We start from the raw sequence: 14,343 nt of genomic DNA, 5'->3' as shown, positions 1-14,343 counted from the left end.
AAAGAAAGTAGAGATGTTCTATTTTTGTTAGAAATGCTTTCGTAATACTAAGTAGACATCATAAACCTCACTGCACTAAATTACTAAATTAATTAACTCATATTTTCAGGCATTTCAATGTTACTGTACAGTGTTCTGAATAATGGTCCAATGTTACTGTCCAGTGTTCTGAATAATGGTCCGATGTTACTGCTGAGTGTCGAGAATAATGGTTCAATATTACAGTGCCATTTTCTAAGCAGTGGTCCGATATTAATGTCCAATCTCCCAAAATGCTCCAATGTTACTATCCAATCTTCAACATAGCAGTCCAGTGTCACTGTCAAATCTTTTAAAATGCTTCAGTCTTACTGTCCAATGTTCTAAGCAATGGTCCAATACTAAAGTCCAGTGTTCTAAGCAATCTTCCACTGTTATGGTCCAAAGTTCTAAAAATGCTTGTGTTACACTGTCCAGTGTTCTAAACAATGGTCCAACGGTACTGTCAAATATTCTAAACAATGGTCTAACGTTACTGTCCTGTCATCTAAAAATGTTCTAATGTTACTGTCCAATGATCTCAGCAATGGGCCAACGTTCTAAGCAATGATCCATCATTATTATCTAATGTTCTACACAATGGTACAATGTTATTGTCTAGTTCTGAAACATTGTTCAGTGTTCTAATGGTACCGTCTTATGTTCTTCTTAAGTCTGTAGTGCACAACACAAAGCCGAGTGTCAGGCTCAGTTGTTATTGTTGGATTTATATTTGTAACTTCATCTATTTAATAACCTTTCCATTCTTGCTCATTATAATATTAACTGTAGTACGAATAAGAAAACTTATGTTGAATTTATTGATCCTGTCGAGGAACCTGCATTGTTCCAGCTTTGAAACACAAAGCAGTACTGTTGATTCAGCAAATATCATTCTATATAGCCAACTATCTGTGTGATAAGAAGATAAGACGTATAGCAGGTGTGAAGATTTTACACGGTCCAGAATTGCTCTATATCAACTTTTTGTAAAAATATGCTAATATCTCTGAATCTACTTCCATTATGGCTGTCTGAATCATTCAAATACACACATACATTAATCAAAATCCATCCATCCATCCATCCATCCATCCATCCATCTATCCATCTATCATCTATCCATCTGTCCAGGCACTATTAGGCCTATTCATTCATTATTGCATTTATCCATCCATCCATCAATCCCTCTTTTCCATTAATCCATCTATTCATCTATCCATCTATCTAGGCACCATTAGGCCTATTAATTCATTATTACATTATCCATTCATTCATCTATCAGTCCCTCTTTTCCCTCCATACATTCCTTGATCCATCCACACATCCATTCATCAATATAGCCATCATTATTCTACTCATCCATCCATCCATCCCTCCCACTTTCCTCAGAAAGGCCTCTCTCGGTCTTCTTGAACTTGAACTCCTTGATCTTTGTCCATCATCTCTTCTCACGATGGATTCGGCCGTTTTCTGCCCATCATGTGAGACACGTCTTCTTGTTTCAATAGAAGAATGTGCACTGTGCAGCTAGAACCAGTGTTTTTTTTTTTACACTCCAATTAAAAAAATTCAATGAATTTTTGAAGATAAATTCACTTTCCCACACCCATTGGAACCCTGAAACTTACCTTTTTCACCCCCACGTGTACTCTGTCCATCCCCTTCTCCTCTTTCTGTCCCACTGATGAGAAATGACTGTTTTCCCTCTTTATCCTGTACTAAGAGACTTATTGAGATTTATTTGAGATAAAGCACATCATAATAAGTCAGCCCAACTCTCTCTCTCTCTCTCTCTCTCTCTCTCTCTCTCTCTCTCTCTCTCTGTATGTGTTTGTGTGATTATATAACATGACAAAATTAGTTCAAATATATTCATAATTTATTGCACAATACTCAAACAAGCAAATAACGTATAGCATGTTGTTATTCGCCTTCATTTTATCGTTATATTATAATGTGTATATTAATGTGAGCAGTTTTATCCAAACTGGGAAATAATGGCATCTATGAAAATGTCAGTTTCAAGCAACGTTTATGATAAACATTAGCTCCATTTGAGTTATTCATGGAGGCATGAAATCCAACAGTTTAAACACATCACTGCCAGAATATATATATGTTGTTGTTTTTTTTTTTTTGTGATGCCATGAAAGAAACATTTTTGATGCTACAGTGAAGTGATTTCTGTTAGTTCTTCTACGGCTTTGAAGAGCATGTTCCTGGCTCCTTGAAACTTCTAATAAACATGTTTGACACTAGAGATGTAAATATCTTTCTCGCACCATAAATAATACACTGTAAAACCAGACAGGTTCATGGACCTCAAAATGTTTAAGTTGATAAATCAATTTCTTTAAGTCAAATACACTTAAATATAACAAGCTTGAGTTATTATTATTATTATTATTTGTTATATTTAAGTGTATTTGGCTTAAAGACATTGATTTATATATATGATTGCGTTGTCGGATGACAGAAGGAAGAATCAGGACCTGGTTTTGATACTGATACTGGGTCAACCATGTAGGCTACACACTCAGAAGAAAGGGTACTCAAGTGTAATTTGATCCTTTCCTTCTTTCCAAGAGCATCAGTTCCTGAGATATCTTTAACTGCCATAATAATTATTATGCTTGTAAATGACATTTATGGCACTAAAAAAAAACATAGTTTAATATAGTTTTTTTTTTAAAGTACATGCAATGGAGTGAACAATAACACGACACATTAAAGAGCAAAACGAAAATGGACAAGGATTTGATTGCAACGAGTTCGAGAAGAGGAAGGAGAATGAAAGGAGGGAGGGAGGGAGAGAAGAGAGACAAAAGAGATATAAAGAGAGAGAGAGAGAGAGAGAGAGAGAGAGAGATCTGCTCATTGATTAGCTCTCCTGTCTGTGCGCTCTTCTAATTTTTTTTTTAATACATCACAGTCAGTTGTAGTGAGTTGTATAACTCTGTCGCGCGCGCGCGCGCGCGCGTGTGTGTGTGGATGAGAACAGAAGTTCTTTGGTTCTCCTGGTGCACTAGTGAGAGGAACTCTCGGAGGTCAGCATGATGTCCTATATGAAGCAGTCACAGTTCGGTTTAACGCTGCCGGCTCCCGGTATGGAGCTCCTGCACACCGCCGCCTCCTTCCCCGGTCAGTAAACAGCTCTTTAACACACACTTTATATACAGTATAGTATAGGATAGCATTTGACATGTTTTAGTACACTTTTACATGTCTTATGATACCATTTATCCAAAGCTATTTTCGTCTAAATACATCAGATTTTTAATTATAGGAATTATTGCAACCCATTATAATAATTATTATAAATTACTGTACTATTAATAATAATGTGGGAAAAAAATTTATTATTGGTTTCTTATAGTTGTAACCTAACTGGTTGGTCACCTAAAAACAAAACAAAACCCTCATTAACTCATAAGCAACCAGGTTATAAATAATTTCATCCTTCTGTGGTCTGTCGGCCGACATTTCATTAAATAAATAAATAAATAAATAAATATTAAGAAAAGTCAGTAGATGTAAAAAACTAACCACATTATTGTAATATTACATATTTAAATAAACATTACACATTTAAATCATGAACCTAATATTTATACATTTGAATGGATTATGCTCAGTGTGAGTCTCAGAGGGAAATTTGGTCGTTTATGACAGTTAAAGGTTGACCAATCAGCGGATATTTTATTTTATAATCCGTCATTTATGTGTTCCAACTTTCACTGTAAATATTTCATGTGTATTCTGTTTAAAATCCGGCAATCCAGTGTGTGCGTCACGGCCAGGTCCAGCTGACTGGTCTGTTTGTGAATAGACCTGTAGATATATATATATCTATATCTACAGAATATTTTCACTCGAATCAAACAAGATGCAATCTAGATGGAATTGCTCACTAGGAATAAACTCGACCCGAGTAAATAAAGCTGAAACACAGAATAAATGAATGAATAAAACTTTGGCCCCCGCTTAGAACAAAACAAATGAAATAAAATCAAATAAATAAAGCTACAATGGCAATGTGGGTTTGTTAGTTCTTGTTACACTACAGTGATATACAGTATATATATATATATATATATATATATATATATATATATATATATATATATATATATATATATATATATATAATTTTTCATTCTCTGTTTGACTTTTTTTCGTTCCTCTTAAAAAATAGTTATTTGCAAAACTTAAAAAAGCAATGACAAAAAAAAAAAAAAAAAGAAAGCAAAAACAAACATACACCTCAAATATTTTTTGGTTTTGAACCAACCTTTGCGTTTACATTGAAATATTTTGCTAATGATGAAATACTACTCGGTTAGTCTACTACTTTTGGGGGCATGTTAATATTTCTTTTAGCCTGTATAGAACCCTGTTAGAAGTCTTTATTTGTCATATACACATTACAGCACTGTCAAATTATTTTTCTTCGCATATCCCAGCTTATTTGTTTGCTTATTTATTTATTTATTTATTTATTTACATTCTAACTAAATTCACGATTCATGATTTTCGGAAACAATTTTAGACACAATTTTAGATGATATCGAAGATGGAACAAGATCAGTATTTCAAAAATTATTGTATATGATCATGTTGTAAAATAATCTGATTGTATAATCATTTATTAGTCTAATTTCAACTGTTTTAGAATGAGACTGAATGAGATAAATTATGGTATTGTAATATATATATATATATATATATTACAATATATATATATATATATATACATTTATATGTATATATATATATATATATATATATATATATATATATATATATATATATATATATATATATACATTTTTTGAAAACATTTTATGGGCTAGTGGGTAACAATGTGCAACAGTGGAATGTAGAGTCATATAGTCGGCTATATATAGTGAAATAGTATAGTATTTAGTCAAAAATAACAAAGTGTCAAAGTTAAAGCCCGCTTTTTCCATTTACTAGTAAAATAGTAGTTTTGCATTATTGCCTATCAGAAAACTGGAGATAAATGAATTGTTGGCATACGGCAACAGCATGTAGTAAAGGGTTAACCAACACTAAAATCATGCTAAGTCATAGTATAATATAAAGTATATCTCTGTTCTATTATTAATGCACTTTAGGCTCTGAAAGACAAAAAGTGACGTTATGAGCGTTCCCTACCAATTAATGCAGCGCTTAAAATAACATTTGGATGATTTGTTTAAAAAAAAAGAAAAGAAAAACAGCATGAGGTATTGTTTGTTTGGAAAACGTATCAAGACACCAGTTGGACATTTAATTTCACTCAGGTCGTTTTTCATTCCAGCAAGGACTTTTTTTTAAATGAGGATTTTTAAAATGATGTTATTCAGTATTCAGACGGGGAATCGTGAAACCAGCGCCTCTGTATCTGTCTTTAGCAACCCCGAGAAAGCAGCGTAGAGAGCGTACCACCTTCACCCGGACTCAGCTGGACATTTTAGAAGCACTGTTCACAAAGACGCGCTACCCAGACATCTTCATGAGGGAGGAGGTGGCACTCAAAATCAACCTGCCTGAGTCCAGAGTACAGGTGAGACCATGATCAGTACAGGTGTGATACAAATGTGCAGGTGAAATCTGGTTTATCCCAGGCTGTGGGTGAAATATAACTGAGTATGAATGACATGCTGGTGATCCATCTGAGCACAGGTGAGGTCTATCTGAGTGCAGGTGAGACACAGGAACACGTAGGACACTGCAAGGTGTACGTGAGATCTACATGAGCACAGATTGTACAAGGAAGGTGCAAGAAGGAGATATGACCTGACCAAGTGCTGGTGAGAATCTGCAAGGTACAGGTGTGACATATGTGAACCTGCCTGAGTACAACCGAGACCTATAAAGGTACAAGAATGACACATACTCTTAGAAACAAAAAGTTCCATTTAGGTTCTAGGGGACCCCTTAATGGTGCTAGATAGGGTTCCAAGTAGATACTCCCTTAAAATTTAGAGACACAGGTGTGATCTCTTTGAGTACATGTGAGACATTGAACGGTAAAGGTGAGACATACCTGAGAACGGACAAGACACAAGGGGATAGAGATCAGACCTACAGGTGAGACTCAGGTGCAGGTGTGTAAACATGTAATCAGGAGATGTACATGTGTGTAATTGAGATACAGTCCATCGGAGAGACACAGACCTGTGTTTCAGTGTTAACGGAAGGTGTGCAGGTATTACCATTGAGGGCCCCTTCAGGGGGTGCTATTGCTTTGATTTTCATTTTACACTGAAGTCTATATTTTTAGCGAATGTTTTCTTTTTTGTGTCCGTAATATAAACATATTTATTTATCTGAATCTAGACTACAAATCTAGAGACATCCCACAACTGACACTCTTTCTAACAGTTTAAACTTTAACCGTTTTATTTTTGATCGCTATTCTTTCACGCATACTTCCTCCTTCTCTAAGTTGTCTTCCTGGTTTCCTTTGTCGGTCTTATTCTTGTAGGTCTGGTTCAAGAACCGACGCGCCAAATGCCGTCAACAGCAGCAACAGCAGTCTAGCGGCCAGCCCAAGCCTCGCCCTCCGAAGAAAAAGGCCACTCCTCCTCCACCCGAGATGCCCTCTGATCCCTCCAACATCTCAGTGGTCTCACCTCCTCCTCTTCCTCCTCCAACCCTAGGGTCCGCCCCTGTGTCCGTTTGGAGCCCTGCCTCTCTGTCACCTCTCCCTGACCCTATGTGTGGTTCAGGTACCGCGTGCATGCAGCGTCCATATGCCATGACCTACGGGCCAGTGTCGTCCTCCTACGGCACAGGCTTTGGCTCGTCGCCGTACTTCGACTGTGGCCCCTACCTGTCGCCTGTTACCTCTCAGGGAGCTCTCTCGCCCCTTGCTGTGTCCTCTGTAGGCACCTCACTCAGCCAGTCACCCTCGCTTGCCTCGCAGGGCTACGGCGTCTCCGCCTCGCTCGGTTTCGACTGCCTCGACTACAAGGACCAGCAGGCCTGGAAGCTCGGCTTCAGCACTATCGACTGCCTCGATCACAAGTTCCAGGTGCTGTAATGAGCGGGAAACGAGAAGGAAGAGGAAAAGAAAGGGAAGGCGGGAACATGAGGGAAGAGGATACAAGCTGCCGTTGCTGAGAATTTGTCGTCGGGAGAGTTTTGGGGACTGATTCGAGGCGCCATCCATTTTTGAAAAAGATGGCAGCTGCTTTTCGGTGATTGGTTGACATTCTTGAGCAATCGTCATGATTAAGAACTTACCTCACATACATTCAAAAATTTATATCTACATACACACACACACACACACACACACACACGATCATAGAGCCGGGTCTTAGTGGAGTCTCTGCCCAGCCGTGTTTCTGTCTTTCTATTTTCTTCCTACTCGCTTTATTTCCTCTTCTAGGATACTATATAAATGATTGTGTTGTTCTTTTAGCTTGCTAATATTTATCACCTGTTAAATTATAAAAAAGAACATTCAGTGTACTTCTATGTAGTGGTGATTAAAACTGATTTGTTGCTGCAGTGGCTCCTGTGGATCTTTTTTTTGGTTTGGAGGACATTTTCCCTTCATCTTAAGGCATTCGCTTACGTTTCCAATACCATTATTCTATAACATCTCAGTTCATATCACAGTTCATTCGTGTTGATTTAAGCATTTTTAGTTGATTCCATAAATACAGGAAACTACAGAGAAAAGAAAAACCAGTTTGCTATCTGAGACTGGTTCAGACTTGGGCTGGTTTGGATGCGAGTGCAGGTTTTTAAGTAGACCCATGGCAGACACAGGGAGGCACAAGATCAGACTGATCTACAAACTGACTAGACTAGGAAAAGGCAAGTTCGTAAACTTATAGGCAAAGCAAAGTGGAAACCAGAAACACTATACACTTGCAGGAAAGTCTGGTACCTCACTGTTCAGGTTATTCAAACATTTGGGAATCGTGAATAGGGTTGTAGATCATTTGAGTGGTCATGTGATGTGGTGTGGTCTGTAGTTAGCTTGATTGTTAGCTATGAATGTCTGAACAACATTTAAAGGCGATCAGAACTGTTCAGAAAGTGAAAATAATTTCTCTGGTTTCCACCCACGTCCCAAAAACTTGCTGGTAGATGGATTGCCTGGTGTCCCATTCAGGGTGTATTTCCGCTTCACACCCAATCTCTCTCCATCCCAACCAGGATAACGCAGTTACTGAAGATCAATCGACAAAAGATTGAATTTTCTGTCTGAATATCACTGTGGGTGGGGGGAGGGGGGTAGCATAGAGGCTCAGTGCTTAACACATTTGCCTCACACCTCCAGGGTTTGGGGGCTTAAATCCCGCCTCCGCCCTGTGTGTTGAGTTTGCATGTTTGCCCAGTGCTTCCAGGGGTTTCCCATGGGTACTACAGTTTCCTCCCCTTCCAATCCAAAGTCATGCGTTGTAGGCATCTCTAAATTGTCCATAATATGTGAACATGTGTGCGATTATGCCCTGCGATGGGTTGGAACCCTGTCCAGGGTGTCCCCTACCTTGTGCCTCGAGTTCCCTGGGATAGGCTCTTGGATCCTCCATGACCCTGTGTAGGATATGCGGTACAGAAAATGGATGGATGGATATCATGGTCAGAATTTGAAATCATTGTCCATAATGGACGGTGTTCAGTTCACAGAACTGGGTTTAAATTTAAAACCAGTGTCAAACTGGGTTTAAATTTTGTGTGTATTAGCGTATGTTCAGAGATGAGGAACAGTTCAAGTGTTCAGATTTTAATCCTGCCGTCTGGTTACCAGTTTGTCATGACCAAGCGACCGTGTATGTGTGTGTGTGTGTGTTGGTGGTGGTGGGGGTTTATTTTAGTCGATGACCCAGAGAGTACATCAATCTCCTTATCGTCAAACTGACACGAGCCTAAAGCAATTAGGCAGGATTAGCAAAGACCCCTGAACCACATCGCCGTCTGTCCTGCTTCTAACATTTATTCTTTCTCTTCAACATTCTTCAGAACGTTCGCACTCTAGGGAAGTGAAGAGACTTTGAGAAGAGTGTGTAGAACTGTCGAGTCCAGTGTGAGTGGAGAATGTGGGGTAGGAATAAAGAAGAACTGGTTAGCAGTCCAGAAAAGGTTCAATTAAATTTTTATTCGTATAGATTTTTAAAACTTCAATTCAATTCAATTCAATTTTATCTGTATAGTGCTTTTCACAATGGACATTGCCTCAAAGCAGCTTTACAGAAATATATAAACACAGGATACAGATTCTAAGTGTGTGAATTTATCCCTATTGAGCGAGCCGGTGGTGACGGTGGTGAGGAAAAACTCCCTAAGATGATATGAGGAAGAAACCTTGAGAGGAACCAGACTCAGAAGGGAACCCGTCCTCATCTGGGTAACAACGGATAGTGTGAAAGTAAAAGAAAGTTCATTATGGTATTAACATGAAGTCTGTTTGTTGAACTAGTCCACTGTTCACTAAAGGAGACCTGAGTGGAAAACTGCATGTGGTAATTGCAGTCCCAAAGCCATCGCAGCAACCGTAGTCCCAGCAACCACAGCAAGAATGTCCATGTGGACATGGTCAAAAAGCAGCTTTTTAGAAAGCAGGTCCAGATCCAGATTCCTAATAAGCAAGACAAAGGTGACATACTCACTGAGATGGACTAAGGAACAAAATTTTGAGAGGACCAAGAACTAAAAGGGAACACATCCTCTTCTGGGAGACAATGGATAGTGGGATTCTGATCTATCAAGTAATCTATCAAATCGGGAAAAATACCTAAACACTGTTGGAAAACATGAACTGCAGCGCACAAATTTTTCCATTCCCCCCCCCCCCCCGCCGCCCCCATCCTGCATGAGAGTTTTCTAATCCTGTTCTGACCTGAATAAAGCCATGCAATGTGACTAGGACTGGTATGCAGATATTATGTGTCTAACAATGATGTCTGAAACGGTCTTGGACCGTATTAATCCTGAAAATGTTTGGTTATAAAAATCAAAATCGGAGCAACTTTTGATGAAGAGCACGAGCTGTAAAAGTTCTCGAACCGTGCGTACCTGTTGTATTCACACGGAAAAATAGAGAAAGAAATCGATGGGCGATCCAGTTTGTTATTTTCTCAGACGAGGATGGAGAAACACACCGACATGGCTGATCCGGATGGATATAAAAGCTCCTGTAAAATTGGAAATCACCCCCGAGACCCCGTGTAAACTCAATCCCATTTGGAAAGAGCTTCAAGAGGGATTGCTGGTCTGAGAACATTGGTCCGTCTTTGCGGCGGCCATTTTATCTCAGCTACGTAGTAATGTAGGCTTGCTAACTAAGAATTTAACAAGCCTAATACTTTATATTGCTTTAACAAACCTCGAGGGTCAGCAGTTTGCCTAAATTACTAAAATACATCAAGAAACTAGCTAAATAACGCTAGGTCACATTCTTACTGAGAAGTAATAGACATTTTTCGCTAGCTAACATTGTTCCGCTTACAAAGGAGTTTATGGCATCTGTTTGGGTAGCACCTCGGCTTTCAGTGCCACAATGTCCTCAGTGTTATAACTGCTCTACATTATGTCTTGAGTGTCAACAAACAACAAAGTTGTAAGCATCAAGAGACTTGTATTCTTTCAGCTTCTCTGAGATACGTATATATGTCTGGTCGTTGCAGGCCAGCATCATTTAACCACTGACAGGACACCAAGCCACAAGAATCTTCTAGAGTTGCATCGTTTGAAAGTGTTCGTCTAGCTAAATAGCACTCTAATCCATAACAAGTGGAGACCATTTTATCTAATGTCAATCTGATTCCTAAATAAAATTCCTGATAAGATTCTTCAGTCAGATTATAAGCAAGTAGAGTCCGGGTGCTAGGCTACGAGCGTCTTTTTGCAAACAGGTTTTATATCAACATTACTATAAAAACATGAAATTCCACGGCAATAATAACGGAATATGAGCTAAAACTTAAAAGGCAATACGCAGACTTGAACGGAGTGAGAGTGTTTTGTTGAAAAGCTTGAGCAAATGAGAAACAGGTGCTTTAACTAATGACGTTAGAGGTGTAGGTCCACCCTTTGGTGGACAGCGTCGGTACTGCAGGGATCTGGTGCGACATCCTGTACAGTACACAACACCCTTTCCTAGCTCTAGGCGATTTACTGATGAGGAACGCAACCGTAGCACGTTCCTTTCGACTGATGAGTGTATTGAGGATATATATTCACTGGTCATTTTATTAGGAACATCAAGAGCATTTGGTCATGAGCATTGGTTAATCCATCAAACATCAAAATGGAGGGGAAAAAAGTGATTTCAGTAACCACGGCATGGCTGTTGGTGTCAGAAGGGATGGTTTTAGCATTTCAGAAACTGCTGAACTGGGATTTTCACACACAATTGTCTGTAGATTTGACACACGATGGCGGGAAAAACAACAAAACATCCGGTGAAACAGCTTGTTGATCAGGTAGGTCAGAGGAAAATGGCCAGACTGGTTTGAGTTGACAGGAACGTTACTGTAACTCAAATAACCACTCTTTACAACCGTGCTGAGCAGAAAAAGCAGCAACATTTTGAACCTTGAGGAAGATGGGCTACAGCAGATGGGCAGAGGACCACATTGGGTTCCGGTCCAGTCAGCCACGAAGAGGAACCTGAGGTTACAGTGAGCACAGGTTCACTGAAACTGAACAGATTGGAGAAATGTTGTCTCAACTGATGAAATTCGATTTCTGTGGCGGGACGTAGATGCTGAGAATCTGTCATCAATAACGTGAATCCAGAGACAGAAGGAATTACTTCATGCTCAAACTTGCTACTGGAATGCTTCAATTTCGAAGCATTAAGGGTTGTTATTTGGAGGAATGAATGACCCAGGAGGAGTTCACAGAAGAAAAAACTCCATACCGGTGATCAGCAGTTGATCTGAATAAACTAAATAATCATTTTATACCACTGTGGCCCTAACAAAAAAACAAAAGATCTTATGACTGCAGACTATTCTGAACATGTAACAGCAGTGTTAAAGTGTATGAGTGCAGTATTTCCCCCCAGTCCTGGACCCCAGAGTAAGCAACCCTGTGCTGCACATTTTCATCATTTTCATCAAAGCTCCTCCTCTGACATGCCTGAAATCATTCCCGAGGTTAAAATGGGAGTGCACTAGTAATAAAGGATCAGGATTGGAGGACTGAGTGGGCTGGAGTTGAGAGTCTTTTCCTGCCAAACACTGAAACCTTCATTTTTAGAGTTAGCTGTAAACTGACTCTGTGTGGCGTTTTATTTAATTTTCCAATTCTGCTCCACAATGTATCTGAAGTGTCTGCTGATCTGTCAGCTTCTGGCAATCCTGCTGGTGAAGGACAGCCTGGCGTTGACCTGCATCCCCTGCTACATGAGGAAATGCCCAGTAGATCTCAGCTGCCCTGGAGGGACGGTGATGGGGGTATGTGGCTGCTGCCAGGATTGCGCCAGGGTGAAGAATGAGAATTGCGGTGGTCCGTTCAACCTCTTTGGCATCTGTGACCAGGGCCTCAAATGTGTGAAGAGCGAATGGGACTTGTTCGACAGCGTGGGAGTGTGTCAAGGTACACACACAGACACATGACGTTAAGCTAATGTTGGCTAAGTACTACTTGGTCTTCCCATCTTATCATTTTGCATTTCTTTTCAATTCTCTACAGTCACACACACTTGATACCCAGCAAACACAGAACTCTGGTTCCTCTTTGGTTATTTTTTGGGAACCATTTTAGAACATTCTGGGAGCATTGTCCTTGCCAGAATACACAATAAAACATGAAAGTTCTATTTCTGTAATTTAAACTTTCCTGGAAAACCAAACTGGAGATAAAGAAAGGTCTGTACTCTGAATTGTTTTATGAACCAAAAGCGAATGCTCCTAGAATGTTTTGGGAACGGGAAAACAAATATTCCCAGAATGTCTCTGGCAAAAACAAACTTTTCCTGTTTGCTTCGTAGGACTATTGATCGTGAGTTCAAATCCCAGCAGCGCCAAGCTGCCACTGTTGGACCCTTGAGCAAGGCCCTTAACCCTCAACTGCTCAGATGTATAAATGAGATAAACAGAAGTCGCTCTGGATAAGGGCATCTGACAAATGGCATACATGTAAATGCTTCAGGAACCAAAAACAAATGTTCCCAAAACACTTTGGGAACCAAAAATAGATGTTTCCAGGATGTTTGGGGAACCAAAAATTGTTAACTGGGTATTTGTCCAGTAAACCATTGTGTTTGCGAACTAGCTAGAAGCGACAGGTATTCAAATTTGGATTTGTTGGCGAAATAGCTGGAGTAGCTGTCTGAAGTAGAATGTTATCTAAAGTCAAATGTTTGGAGTGAAATAATAATAATAATAATAATAAAAATAATAAAATCCCCCAAAAGATAAAGAACCTGTGGAATAATGTGAAAATGGCCATGTGTTATCCCATCACTGCTAAACTCACTCACACAAATGTTTACATTTTCAGAAGAGTTTATCGAGAAGCTGAAGCGGCTGAGGAAATGAGCTGGAAGATCATCCGAGAGGATGAGAGAGAGAGAGAGAGAGAGAGAATCAAAATCGATTACTTCCTGGCAGGAATGTTGAGGATAACTGTATACATCTTCATTAGGTTACCAACAAATGTGTCAGTACATTATTATAAAACACAGCAGGTTATAAGCAGTTATAAATGCTCCTGCACTGTTATGTCATAGACTCCGCCGTATCCCGACTACACCGGGTTTGAGCGACTGCATGACTATTGCAAGCCTCTGTAATGTCATTTTTAATAAAAATGTTTCGCATCTATTCCCGTCTGCTGTGTGTACTTCCTCAGAGAGGGTCTGATACGAGTTCGTTTGGCGAGCGCGCTGCATATCTTCACTAACCGAGTAGTGGGAAGAGTCCTCACAAGAGAGGCACTGACTGGACACAAGAGACAGATCCAAACGTATAAAATAAAAGGCACAGCGCTCGGGATTGGTCACTTCAAGGCTTTAGACACAATATTTGTGCTAATGTGTATTCCATGTGTCTCTGAAAGTATACAATATGGTTCCTTCTAATTTACACATGAAACTTTTAAAGGAAGCAAGCGTGTGTTTAGCCTATGGGACATATTCAACCGAGAGGGAGCGTGTCAAGGTTGGTATATAACCCTGAAGAGGAGACTGAAGGGAGAAACCCCATGAAACAAATGACATCTGAAAGAAGCTGCAGTAAAAACCTGGAAAAGCTTCACAGAAGAAGAAACCAATAGTTTGGTGATGTCAGTGAGTGAGATATGCCTTATCATTGTTAACACATCTAGGTGTAAATATCAGGAAATAAA

General features: G+C 39.5%; 2 protein-coding genes across 2 annotated transcripts; both read left to right on the top strand.

Moving 5' to 3' along the window:
* The first annotated feature begins 2,728 nt into the window (after positions 1–2,728).
* crx (cone-rod homeobox) lies at positions 2,729–7,072 on the top strand. The gene is made up of 3 exons (XM_053617560.1): positions 2,729–3,162; positions 5,439–5,590; positions 6,515–7,072. Exons 1-3 carry the CDS (start codon positions 3,075–3,077, stop codon positions 7,070–7,072), a joined length of 798 nt encoding a protein of 265 aa, XP_053473535.1. The 5' UTR covers positions 2,729–3,074.
* A 5,143-nt stretch (positions 7,073–12,215) lies between these two features.
* LOC128603246 (cysteine-rich motor neuron 1 protein) lies at positions 12,216–13,820 on the top strand. Its single transcript, XM_053617557.1, has 2 exons — positions 12,216–12,591; positions 13,498–13,820. Exons 1-2 carry the CDS (start codon positions 12,312–12,314, stop codon positions 13,533–13,535), a joined length of 318 nt encoding a protein of 105 aa, XP_053473532.1. The 5' UTR covers positions 12,216–12,311; the 3' UTR covers positions 13,536–13,820.
* Positions 13,821–14,343: the final 523 nt, after the last annotated feature.

This window comes from Ictalurus furcatus, chromosome 28 (genome assembly GCF_023375685.1).
Source record: "Ictalurus furcatus strain D&B chromosome 28, Billie_1.0, whole genome shotgun sequence".
Classification (NCBI taxonomy): Eukaryota; Metazoa; Chordata; class Actinopteri; order Siluriformes; family Ictaluridae; genus Ictalurus; species Ictalurus furcatus.
This window is presented reverse-complemented; position numbering and strand designations above follow the sequence as displayed.

Bases quoted from the DNA above. Each gene is read 5' to 3' on its own strand.
- crx (XM_053617560.1), top strand. From the start codon at position 3,075: ATGATGTCCTATATGAAGCAGTCACAGTTCGGTTTAACGCTGCCGGCT. The intron at 3,163-5,438 runs GTCAGTAAACAG...ATCTGTCTTTAG, and splicing joins CACCGCCGCCTCCTTCCCCG to CAACCCCGAGAAAGCAGCGT. The intron at 5,591-6,514 runs GTGAGACCATGA...TTATTCTTGTAG, and splicing joins TGCCTGAGTCCAGAGTACAG to GTCTGGTTCAAGAACCGACG.
- LOC128603246 (XM_053617557.1), top strand. From the start codon at position 12,312: ATGTATCTGAAGTGTCTGCTGATCTGTCAGCTTCTGGCAATCCTGCTG. The intron at 12,592-13,497 runs GTACACACACAG...TTACATTTTCAG, and splicing joins CAGCGTGGGAGTGTGTCAAG to AAGAGTTTATCGAGAAGCTG.